The 13,314-nt window shown below is 41.2% G+C and overlaps 1 protein-coding gene across 8 annotated transcripts in view; it reads right to left on the bottom strand.

Moving 5' to 3' along the window:
• The window catches only part of nrcama (neuronal cell adhesion molecule a), a 430,696-nt gene that overhangs the window by 82,599 nt on the left and 334,783 nt on the right, over positions 1-13,314 (bottom strand). For all 8 annotated transcript variants that reach the window (XM_059977833.1, XM_059977838.1, XM_059977831.1 and 5 more), the window contains 5 exons: positions 10,384-10,495; positions 8,323-8,507; positions 7,054-7,185; positions 6,808-6,951; positions 1,411-1,522 (listed from right to left, as the gene is read on the bottom strand). In XM_059977833.1, the coding sequence (XP_059833816.1) occupies positions 1,411-1,522; positions 6,808-6,951; positions 7,054-7,185; positions 8,323-8,507; positions 10,384-10,495 (685 nt within the window). The remainder of the gene's footprint in view (positions 1-1,410; positions 1,523-6,807; positions 6,952-7,053; positions 7,186-8,322; positions 8,508-10,383; positions 10,496-13,314) is intronic.

The raw sequence follows: 13,314 nt of genomic DNA, 5'->3' as shown, positions 1-13,314 counted from the left end.
CTTTGGTTACTGCTGAGAGATTGCTCATTTAAAGAAGAGGTTGGATTACTGAAAATCCACAGGGGCTGACGGTTTCTGAAGGATTTCTGCCCATGATCACTGCTGTTCAGTTCAAGATAGCACAAACTTAAAGGCACTTAAGTGCTCATAATGACTCTGGTGTCACACCTGCAACCCCCAGACTAACAACGGAATTACAGCTGCAACATTCTGGTAAGAACAAAGAAGAAACAAAATCTGAGCAGTGGAGGTGTACAGTGAACCTGGAAACTAAACCATTCGGTGTACAAACCCCAATTGAGGTACTGTGCAAAAGCCTTTGACAACTTATATACAATTTCAGATGGTACGGCCTTCACGGAGTCCTGATCTCAACATCAGCCAGGCTGTCTGAGATTACCTGGAGAGAAAGAAGCAAGTGAGACAGCTAAAGTCTGCACAAGAACTGTGGCAAGTTCTCCAAGATGCTTGGAACAAGTTATCAGCTGATTTTATTATTAAACTGCATGACAGTGGACATAAGAGAATTGATGCAGTTTTAAGGGCAAAGGGTGATCACACGAAATATCAATTTGATTTAGTTTTTTACTTTTTATTCTCTTTATAGTGATTTTTTTGATACTTAGAAACTTTTTGTTTCATTATTTTTGAAAGCATCTTCACTTTACAGATTTCTTTTTACAAGCGCTTAAGACTTTTGCACAGGACTATATGTCCTCAACTTTCCCACCAAAATAGGGTTGGTATGGTAGCATAGGGGTGGTAGAGTCACATCGGGGTTAGCAAAATTACTTTATAGCACCAGCCACGGATCAGTGATCAAGGTTCAATGCCTGTAGCTGTCTGCAGGGAATTTGTATGTTCTCCCCATGACTGTGTGTGCTTCCTCCGGGTGTTCCAATTTCCTCCCACATTCCAAAGACCTGCAGATAGGATTAAGTGAGCTGTGGGCATGTTATGTTGACAACAAAAGTGTGGTGACACTTGTGGGCTGTCTGGCACAATCCTTGCTGATTTGATTTGATGCATTTCACCGTACGTTTTGATATACATGTGGCAAATAAAGCAAATCTTTATCTCCTTTTTCTTTAGTACAGCAAAAGATTGCATCCAACCCTACTTCTTGTAGTGATGTCACTGAGCTCCCAGGCAGATGACTCTCGTGTGATTGTACCTCCCTCACAGAGCGACTAAAGTCACAAATTCAAATTAACCATTTAACTGCTTTTAACTGCCTTGTTGCAAGGGTTTGTTTAAATCAGCTCTCGTTGATTGTGTAGTTACAGTAGCCATGGAGACATGCTGAATAAGAGCTTCTCTTAAAGTAAAACTGAAAATATAACAGACAAGTGATCAGACTGCAATAAATTTAATTACACGTAGAGCAAAGCAAATAATTATCATCCTTACCACTGAATTTGAGGTATTGGTGATCCAAAAAATTCACAGTCCAGGAATGCAGGCTTGTTGGCAATTACTTGATAAACTTGGTCAGGTTCAGAAAGCATTCTGGGTGACTCAGCTACAGAGGGTCACAAAAAGAAAAGCAGTTCATGCAACTGAATGTTAACTGCTTCCAAAATCACACAGGGCCAAAACTTGCAAAGTGCTTACAACAGAACTAACAGCAGCAAAAAAAAATACTCGTACTGTCTGCTGACAGAAAGGAATAAAATAACTTTCATTGGCTGAGTCAGAAGGCAGTTTCTTTAGGTCACTCCAGAGATCTGTATAAAATGTCCAGGCACATGAAGGGCTGAATTGTCAGAGGTTGCAGTCCATTTCTCGGGGTAGGGGAGTCTGAAACTAGAGCTGAGGGGCAACATTTTCCACACAGAAGGTATATGGAAAGGGCTGCCAGAGGAAGTGATAGAATCGGGTGCAATTACAATATTTAAAAAACACGTGGACAGGTACATGGATCGCAAAGATTTAGAGTGATATGGGCCAAACGCCAGGCAAATGGAATCAGCTCATTGGGGCAGTACTGTAATAGCCAACGTGGAATGGACAGCGACTTTGTAAATCTGCAGGAGCAAGAGATGTTGGGAATAGTGAGCATAGAGCACTGTGGGAAGGGTGTGAGATAGGTGGCAGAGAAGGGAGTACCAAGTGCAGGAGTGACACAGGTGCAGACACACCCAGCTCTGAGACACCAGGCAAGATCATTTGATTCCAAACAATTGGGTTATTGATCATTACAGAATTTCTGCTTTCCCCTGTTCCCAACCATGATTCCACTCTCCTTGTCCCTTTCTCATTCTCAGTCCACAATAGAGACCCATATCAGAATCAGGTTTATCATCACTCACATATGTCATGAAACTGGTTTCTTTTTTGTAGCAGCAGTACATTGCAATACCTAAAATTGCTACAGTACTGTGCAAATGTCTTAGGAACCCTGGATGTACATATGTGCCTAAGACATGTACAGTACAGTAATTATGATTTCATGACTCTGTCTTCGTAGTGTAAAGCAAGGGTCTCTCAGGTAGATGTAAAGGAGCCCAAGGCACTGTTTTGAACAGGGGTCAGCCCTGTTGCTCTGACACAGGAACATGGGAACAGTAACAGGCCACTTGGCCCATCAATTAGCGACAGTGAAAAGAAGACTACTAAATCATTAGACCATATACATAGGAGTAGAATTAGGCCATTTGGCCCATTGAGCCTGCTCTGCTTTTTTATCATGGCTGATTTATTATCCCTCTCAACTCCATTTTCCTGTCATTTCCCCATAATCTTTGAGTCCTTACTAATCAAGAACCTACACCCAATGACTTAGCCTCCACAGCCATGTGAGGCAATGATTTCACTAGCCTCTGGCTAAAGAGATTTCTCCTCATCTCTGTTCTACAAAATTCTTCTTCAATGTTCCAAAGTTCAATTGGTCTGTTTCTGCTTGTCAAAGCTACCACCTTTCCTACGTTAGAACAAAATCAGCAATTGGTGAAGAGCATTTTAAACCAGTACTGCAATTCAAGGTATTAACCATATAACCATATAACAATTACAGCACGGAAACAGGCCATCTCGGCCTTTCTAGTCCATGCCGAATGCTTATTCTTTCTAAAAATAAAGATTGCAGGAAATAAAATACACTCCAAACTCTTGCACTGGTCGGCCAAAAAAAATTAATGAGGTGATGTTATATCATGGAAGTTGAATCAATGGACCCCTTTCACCTTATGAGTAAAAATGACTCATGATATTAGCTCTAGTGGAAATTAATCTATTGGCTTTAATTCTTTTACTTGTCTCAGACGATCATCTGAAGAGCTACATGAAGCTCCTCCCTGATCCCACTCATCACCAAATCTTCATCTGTTTCATCCCAAGTTGTCTGACTGTCCTCTTCTGCCAGCGCTTCAAAGAGATGCCTGTGTTACCTCATCTGCATCATTATTCACCTCATCCCATCCTGAAATCTAGCATCTTCCAATCCAGTAGCCTATGCGGTCTCAAATCTGTGAAGGTGACTATTCTCCTTGATTGGGTAATTGGCCAAGTAGAGTTATTCCTAACAAGTGTTAATCGCAGTGGACGAGTACACAACTTGTGAAAGTAAATGGATGAAGAAAGAAGGCAAAACTGTTCTCTAATAGGTTGCTATGAAACTGTAACAGAAGGCTATGCAAAGCATGGATCTTGGATGAAGAATTCTGTTAACTGCTGCTGTGCTGATGCAGTGTTCTGAGGATAAGTCAGAAAAGCGAGAGTGGTAATCTGTATTCAACACTGCTCCCCAAAAAGCAAACAAAAAAAAATTAGGTGCTGAGACTTAAGAGATTCTACTGATGCTAGAAATCTTGAGCAATACACGCAAAATGCTGGAGGAACTCGGCAAGTTGAGTATCAGCAACGGAGGAAATGAACAATCCATGTTTCAGGCCAAGATCCTTTCCAGTCGTGATGAAGGATCTGGCAGTTCATTTCCCTCCATCGATCCAGCCTAGCCTGCAGAGTTCCTCCAGCATTCTGTGTGTGTTGCTCAAGGTATAGGGACTACAGTGAAGGTAAATAATGTCCCTCGGAAGCTTTCATTGGGGAGATTAAAATGGGATTTGATAGAAAGATAAAATAAATATACAAAACATGAATTAGCAGCAGTAATAAGTGATTTGGCAACTCAAGCCCTCTCTGTCATTTAATAAGATCACAACTGAACTGATTGTAACTTCAGCTTCTCATTCTGTGGTAGTCTTTCATCCCCTTCCCTGTCAAGTACTGATGTAGATCTGTCTTAAAATTTTGAAAGGTTATTTTTACACTGTCTGTAATGGAAGGAAATTCTTCCTTACTACATGACAAAAACTGTTAGCTCTAAGCATGGTGTAAAGTGTCTAACGGCCACAGAAGAAACTGTTGAGCAACTGTCTCCTGTCCCAATTAAGTGGCAAAGGTTCCCAAATAAGCAAAGAGAATCCCAACTATTTACTCAATTAGTTTTTGTTCTTTAAGAGCTGTCCCAAATAACCATTGCCCTGATGAAGCAAAGGAACAAGTAACTGGAATTCATTGCATTACTTTGGGATTCTCTAAAGGTATTTGTTAAGTTACTGTTAAAAAATATATTAATACCTAAAGTAACAGCTGAGCTAAGATGTTAGCGTATTAGTTTAGTAGAGAACAGAAATATTGATTATGAGTAAACCTTTCTTTAACAGGTTGGCAGGCTGTCATTGTGAGCTGTCATTATGAGCTGTCACCTTGATTAGTGCTGATCTGTTCGCTACATATTTACAATCCATGTTAATGACTGAAGTGAAAGGAGAGAGGAGATTGCGTCCAGGTTTGCATATGGTGCAGGGCTGGGTGAGGGAGAAAGCTAAACAGTGCACAATTAATCTGCAGATTAATGAACACAAGGCAAAGAAGATGGAGGAATGGCTGTAATACACAAAAATAAGCAGTCACTCACTATACAATAAGAACAGGAAAACAGGATCTCTCCGAGATGATGAAGAACAATAGTGGTGTTCTAAGACCAGAATTCCAAAGGCGGCTGGTGTGTTGATCCTTATCGGATAGAGGTTCAAGCATGAGTGAGAAAGCCTTGTCCCAACTGGACCTGGTTTCGGTGACCCTTCAACTGCAGGTATGGTCTCCGTAGTCAAATATGGATTGAACATAGCACAGTGCAGCAAAGGAAAGGCACTTCAATCCACGATGCTATGTCAAACTAATTAAAGCAGCAAATAAATCAAATAAGATCAAATAAATGAATCCCTTCTGTCTACATAACGTCCACATCCTTCCACTTCTTACATGTGACTCCTGATTGCCCCTACTGTGTTTGCCTCCACTACCACCTTAGGTAGCGCATTCCAGGCACTCACCACTCTACATAAAAAACCTGATACACACATCTCCCCCATATCACCTAAATGTATGTCCTCTGGTACTAGACAGTTCAATCCTGCGAAAAAGATACCTGCTGTCTATCTGTCTACTCCATTTATGGCTCTCATAATCTTATAGCTTCATCAGACCGTCCCTTAGCCTCCACCAATCCAGACAAAAAAAATCCGAGTACTGTATGCCCAGCCTCTCCTTATAGCACATGGCATCTGTTCCAGGCAGCATCTTGGCAGACAGACCTCTTCTGCCCCCTCTCCAAGGCTTTCACAACCTTCCTATGACAGGGTGACCAGAACTGGATGTATTACTCCAGATTTGACACTCCTAATGTTTTATAAAGATACAAGATAACTTCCCAATTCTTGAAATCAATTCCTTGACTAATAAGGCAAGCATGCCACATGCCTTCTTCACCTACCTATCAACCACACCTGTGTAGCCACATTCAGGGAGCTATGAACTCTTATCCCAAGATTCCTCTGCCCATCAACACTGTTAAAGGTCTTGTTGTTAACAGTATGCTGTCCTTTTATGTTTGATCGCCCAGAGCTACACTTCACGTTTGACCAGGTTAAGTTCCTTCTGCTATTTCTCCACCCATATATGCAACTGATCAAGATCCCACTGTATTTTTTGCCAGTCTTCTTTGCTATCCATAACACTACCAATCTCCGTATCATACTAACTGTAAATTACTAACACACCCATCTTTGTTTTCATTCACAACATTTACACCAATCACAAACAGCAAAGGCCCTAGTATGGATCCATGAAGAACACTAGTCACAGACATCCAGTTAGAATAATTCCCATCAACTGCTACGCTCTGCCTTCCATGGGTGAGCCAATTTTGCATCCAAACAGCCGAGTTACTATGGATACAATGCATCTTCTTTTTCTGGAGCCTCCCTGGAGGGATCTTGACATAGGCCTTATGGAAATCAATGTAGACATCATCCACATCTCTACCTTCATCAATCAACTTAACCATCACCGATGGAGATGGTAAAGGCTGGATAAACAGATAACTGTGGAGTTTTCCCGAGGTTATTTCAATGAAACATTAAAGATGCTGAGAGTAATTTACAACAGAGATGCTGAGAGTCTGTTTTCATTGGCTAGAGACTTTAGCAACTGGGGGCACAATTCTGGGATCAATTGCTTTGGTCTGTACCATGGGTAAGTTTCTTCAACACCTATTGCATCTTTGGAATTTTCTTTCCCAAATGACTGCAGCTTCATGGTCAATGGGAATATTTGTGACTACAAGTCTTCACTCGCTTTTAATTCCTGATATTTTAGTCCTGCCCACTTCCTTCCAACCCCTGAGAAAACTTGTCCCTAGAAAATGCTCCTTCTTTTGTGCCTATGTCATTGTTTTTTGTGGGTACCTGTTCATATATTGCATCGCTTTGAGGAGGCCTAATATAGGGTGAGAAATCTTACCGAGTACATTAACAAAAGCATTTGCCATCAGGTATCCGTGCTCATTTGAAGCGTTGCACTGGTAAACGGCACTGGAGGAGGTGTGGACTTTGGTGAAGCTGATGGTGTCTTCCATTACTTTCCTGCTGATGTCACTGGGGGCATCTGCCAATCAAAAACAAGTCAGTATTTCCTGATGAGAACATCACATCCAAAAATCATTTACGTCACACCACTGTGTCCACTGTTATTCGGCTTCATACTCACTTTCAATGGGAAATCCGTTGACCAGCCATTGGATGGCAGGCTTGGGATTGCCATTTGCCCTGCAGATGAGTCTCCCATCTTCCCCAGGAGCCAGAATCAGGTTCTTTGGCTCACTGATCCAGTATGGTGCGGCTGTATAAAACCAGTATCAAGTCAGAGCATGCAGTCTCCCACAATGGTCAACATGGCTAAGACTGCCAAACTTAATTTGGTTATCTATGCTACAATTAAATGCTAGAACAGACTCAAGGGATGAATGGGTTAATCCCATTCTAAAATTCCTTTTCCTTAATGGGAGGTGGGAATTGGGCCAGGCAGTGCAAAGAATCTTCACCAGTGGGGAAGAAGTTCAGTGATGAGTCCTCCAATGGGAAGACAGTGAATAACTGAATGGATGTTTTCTCCCACTGGAACAGTCCAAGAAGACATAACACAAGGAAATACATTTCCCTTCTCAGTGAAATCACAGCTATTTTTTCACTATCTTTATCAACCCTATATACTTTAATTCACATAATACCCAAATGTTCATTGGGCTCTGTGTGGAATTAATGAAATTTACCCGCAGGTGAAGAGTATTATTCTTGCTCAAATCTACCCTGGCCACAAAATATACTTAACCAATATCCTATAAAGATTATTATCTTGCCCATGTTAACAGGGAAGACTTCCTGTAATTCATTGCAAACATTCTGAGGGTGACACGGCTGTCAATCAATTGAGTCACTGATGTAATGGAACTATGGGGATAAAAAGCACAAGCTCCTGACAGATGCAATAAGTTATCTGCACAGACTGAATTCAGGGATGTTAAGGTAAAAAGTATTGCTCTGTGATTCAGGCATTGTTCCAAAGGCTTCCAGAGTCCAAAAATGCAGCATACTTAAGTCTTGGATTCCAACTCCAACCTCTCTGCCTACATAAATAATGCGGATGACACCCAACAAAAGAAATAGTATGCATTCTTTGGCTAGAGTAGTTATCTTAATTGTGTCCATGGTATATCTCAGCAGATATGTGTCCTGATCAATATTAACATTGATTAATATTAATTGATTGCTTGAATCAATATCACAGGTAGCCATGTCTGTCTAGTTAATAGTCTCCAGAACATACCACACTGACATGTTTCAAGATAGGAAATAAGAAGTGGAAGTTTAATTTTGTCATTTTCTCTACTGCAGCTAAGCATCCTTTTCCATTTGCCTATGCTACAATGAAACATCCCTCTGTGGCAAAAGGAGTTGATCTCTGTGAGAGGAGCCAAACCTTTGACTGTTACTGCAATAACGTGTGAACTGGTTCCCAAATAATTCTTTGCAGTGCATCGGTATTTCCCTGCATCTGCCTCCGATACGTGAATGATTTTCAAGGTCTTCTTAAAATTAATCTCAAAGGCTCTGTCACTGGGTAGTTCTCCCCCTTCTTTTGTCCAATGGATTACCGGTGTTGGCCTGGAACAGAACAGATAAGGCTCAGGTGAAAATGTCTTTTATAAGGACCTACCTCAATTGCTTATTAAAAAATGTTTCAACCCATGGAAAAAAACTTTTCAATGGGTTTTACAGGGAACTGTGCATGGAAACCTTCCCAAAGCAATGGGACAGCGATAACCGAATATAGTGCTATCAAATGTTCTGTCTCTAGGAAGGGATACTAATCAGACTTCTGCTTGATCTCTAGGTTGGATATCAAAGATTACTGGACATTATATTGAACAACAGGAGACTATAGCTGAAGCTCTGACAAAAAAAAAATCCCTCAACTGACATCACCTTATACATATCTCATTGCTATATTAAGGTTACCATCTATGTCAGCTGCTCTTCCTGAGAATTTTGGTTCCTTTGCAATGACTTTTGCTCTCAGTCCTTTGTTTCTGATTCCTCCACCACTGGGCAGAATTTTCCTCTTTCTAAACTATTCACCATCTTAAATATCTCCATTAAGCCTCCTTCCAAGGAAAGTAAACCAAGCTTCTCCAGTCTGTTTATATTCATGCAATTATTTTGTTAAATCTCTTCTTCATCATCTTCAAAGCCTTCATTTAATTCCTGAAGTATGATGACCAAAACTAGCTGTAATACTCCCGTGGTGGCCAACCCAGTATTTTATAAAGAGTCAGCGTGGCTCTTCTACTCTGTACCTCCATTTATAAAGCCCAGGATCCTGAATACTGTGCTTTCTCAACTGGCCCTGCAACTTTCATTGAATCAAGCAAATGTATACTCCTGTATCACACTGTTCTTGTGCTCCTTTCAAAATTGTGCTCTACAGTTTAAATGCACTCTTTTCATTCTGCCTTCCAAAACCTAACACTTCACAATGCTCAGCATTACACTTCATCTGACACATTGCCACCCACCCCTGCAGTCCAATTCTATCACTTTGATGTCTTTTACTCTCCTCCACAAGTCCTCCAAGTTTGGTCTCATCTGAAAATTTGGAAATAATGCCCTGTGCACCCACCTAATTCACTAAAATATTTTATGCAGTTGTCCTAGTGTGTCCCTCTGATAAGTTCCACTGCACTCCTTCCTCAAGCAATGGTCATTACTACTCTTTATTTTCGCTTCTTAGCCAATTTTTAATCCATGTTGCTACTTCCACTTCAGCACCATGGTTAGACAGTTTTGACTGAGAAACCTCTAATATGACTCCTTGTCAATTGTACCACTCTTTGTTCATTAATCTTCTCTGTTACTTCACCAAAGTAGCTCCATCAGCTTTGGTGGACAAGATTTACCATTGGCAAATCTCCATTGGCTTTCTTTTACAAATTAGAGTTGTTGTTTCTGGAAGTGTCTCCCACCACCAACAATAAACTGATTGGTCTTTGGAACTTTGTTTCTTGTGACCTCTCTTTAGAATAAGAGTATAACATCTGCCATTTTCCAGTCCTTGGACTCCAACTTTGTTTCAACAGATGTTTTGAGGATTATAACCGGAGCCTCTAAAATTCCTATCCTTACTTCTCTCATCAACCTTGGATGTCTGTGTATGTAATAATTTAACCACTTAAATTGCCCCCATCCTTCCTTGTATATCCCTTCTATTACTGGCTAGACCATCCAAATAATATGCCTTCTAAGTTTTTATATTGGTGCAATGGCAAGAAATGGAACAGCCACTTTATACACAGCAAGTTCATTCAGAAAGCAATGATCTGATCATCAACTTGGTCAAAGAGATAGTTTCAACATAGTGCCCTAAGGATGCTCGACATCCATCAAGAAGACAAGTAAGGATTGGTTTACCATCTCCTCTTTATGAGGCAATGTATGGAGAACAAGTCACCCACCCACCCCCAAATGGGACGAGTCAACTTACAGGCCTTCAGCAATGCATTCCAGGTACAATACTTGTCCTCTCAGCACAGTCTTCCTGCTGCTTGTACCCCTGGGGGTGAGGATGGTGGGCCTTCGCTCGCCTGTAGGGCTGTCTGTAAACACATAAACCACTGATAGGTCAGCAGAACCAAACTGACAGCAAGTGTTGGGTGCTGCATTGTAGAAACCTAAGGTAAATAGATCTGCTTTAGAAAGGACCATAGTATTAGTAATGATCAGAGGAGGTTAATCACAAACAACCAGACACATTTAGGTCACCAGCCCTTCAGATTTGTTTAAGAGTCTTCAAGGACTGAAGATTAATCTCCAAGAAGCAAGGAGGAAAGTTATTCTTTTGATGTAGCATGGGGGAGGTGGAAGCATCGCCATCTTTAAACACACTCTCTTATTACAATTAGGAGAGATGGGACTTTCTGATTGAAGGTCAAGACTCATCCATTTGAGAAACAGGGGCTTTCCAAAAGTTGTCCACCACAAAGCCAGATGCAATGGGAAACAGATAATGGAGCAGTTGCAAGTCAGGCAGCCACAAGGCCAACACAGGTTTCCAAAGATCTCTCACTTGCAGTGGTGAAACACTCATCAGAGTGACACCACCAAAGCCCAAGGGAGGCGTAACAACATATTTGCATAGAAGGTATCCATTAATCTGTGTACATTGCGCATATGGATGAGAAATGATGCATGTCTCTCTGTAAGTTCTTTTGTTTAATAAACCAACTTATTTGCTTAACTTGCTAGCTATCTTCTAGTATCTCAGAGAGTGACAGTGAGGAGGAAAGCCCTGGAAGTGTCACCTGGTTTGAAAGGATAATTCCAACTAGATTGACCTGGTGCAGTCTCCATGGTTAATGCGAAATAGCCCAGTAATGGTCATTAATAACATTACTGGTCTCAAGACCCTCTCAGTCACATTTGCTGGATGGCCACTTCCAAATATGGGTAAAGCATCTTTCCGGATCACTACGATTAAATCCACATCAGTCAGGTGTTTGAGAGAGAACTACACTACAATGTGAAGTCAGCTCCAAGACTCCTGTGAGGGATGGTATGGCGATATGGACTTGCCAAAACACAGTCATAATGCAACTAACTGGAAATAACTGGAAAAATCATGCCAGCATTGAAAACCTTGGCAATGATAGATACTTCTTATCTTCAAATGGGGAAAAGGTCAAGAGCCTACAGTGAAGTAGAGTGGGAACCAAAGTGAAGAACATTTTGGAAACAAAGGCAAAATCATGGACAGCTTGAAGAAGCAACCAAAATCAAGATTGCATATCACACCCAGAAACTGAACAAATGTACAAGTAGCTAACTACTGTAGATCTGGACAAGACCAAATGGAATCCATAATGTTCTGCATGGGTAGTTTGATACACACATTGAAGAGGGTGATATGAAGGGAAATGTATTGAGAGAAGAGGTACTAAATAGAAGGAGAGACGGGTTGTGTGAGGCAGCTGCAGGGAAGCAATCCACAAAAAGTGCTGGAGTCTGAAGTGGATAATTCCAATATACCACAGAGCATGGATTGAGAAATTCAGTGAACAAAGAGATTTAGAGATTGAGTGAATTTAGAACAGGATATTCCTGTAAATATTAAATTGATTGTATAATTTCATGTGTGCAAATACTTTAACAGATTACATGCACACATACAAAATGCTGGAGAAATTCAGTAGATCAGGCACATCTATGAAAGGAAATAAACAGGCGATCTTGCTTTTGAAGAATCTCAGTCCGAAGCATCAACTGTTCATTTTCTTCTGTAGATGTTGTCTGGCCTGCTGACTTCCTCCAGCATTTTATGTGCGTTACTCAAGATTGCCAGCATCTGCAGAATATCTTCTGTCTCTGTAATAGATTGCATGGGTTTATTTTCTTGTTAAAGGTATATACAATGCTTTTGAGCATCAGTCTGCTTCATATGCAATGACCCCTAACTCACTGTTTTCTATTGACACGGTAGTCAAGTTGGGAGCTGCCGCTTTTTGCAAAGGACGTTCTGCTCATAGCTCTACCTCTGTCTATTTATTATGTAAGCAACTTTGCAATAAAAATTCAGACAGTACACTTAAGTAAATGTTCTTCAGTTTGGATGGCTTGACGATGACAGTTTCCTTATAATTATGCTTAATTACTCTGCCAAGTTGTTTGCAGATGTTCCAAATAAAATGAAAGGTTCTCTCACTTTCCCCCTGGCTCAGTATTTTAAAGGTGGGGGTCATGTTCAAGTATGGGTGGGGGACAGCACCTACAAAATCAGTAAGAGTTTTAAGGTTGTATATGCGTGCACTTATGTTGCATTGAAGTGATGCTTCAAAGGCTATAAAATTAAATTCCTGAGCATCTCCCTAATTCCAAGCATTTGATAGAATTATAGATATCACTGTTTGGAAAGGAGATGCCTGTAAAGATTTGTGAAGACTATAAGAGCTGTGTTCCAGTTGGGTAGCTCTTACACTTAAATGTAGCACAATGTGCCAAATAACTCGTTCCTACATAGTGAGATTCTACCTCAATGTTACCTGATGAAGCTCAAATTAGATTCTTACCTCTTGTTGTGCTTGCTGAAAACCTGTCCAAAAGAACCAGGTGACTGTACACAGGATTCAAATGTAGCCCTGTCTCAGGTGTAGGGATGAAAGCATGAGAGAGAGAGAGAGGGGGAGAGAGAGGGGGAGAGAGAGGGGGAGAGAGAGGGGGAGAGAGAGGGGGAGAGAGAGGGGGAGAGAGAGGGGGAGAGAGGGGGAGAGAGGGGGAGAGAGAGAGGGAGAGGGAGAGAGAGGGAGGGAGGGGGAGAGAGAGACAGAGGGAGAGGGAGAGAGAGAGAGAGAAGGAGGGAGAGGGAGGGAGAGGGAGAGAAAGAAAAAAAACCAAAAGAGAGATCGGCAGAGAATGAGAGTGA

This window comes from Hypanus sabinus, chromosome 8 (genome assembly GCF_030144855.1).
Source record: "Hypanus sabinus isolate sHypSab1 chromosome 8, sHypSab1.hap1, whole genome shotgun sequence".
Lineage (NCBI taxonomy): Eukaryota > Metazoa > Chordata > Chondrichthyes > Myliobatiformes > Dasyatidae > Hypanus > Hypanus sabinus.
This window is presented reverse-complemented; position numbering and strand designations above follow the sequence as displayed.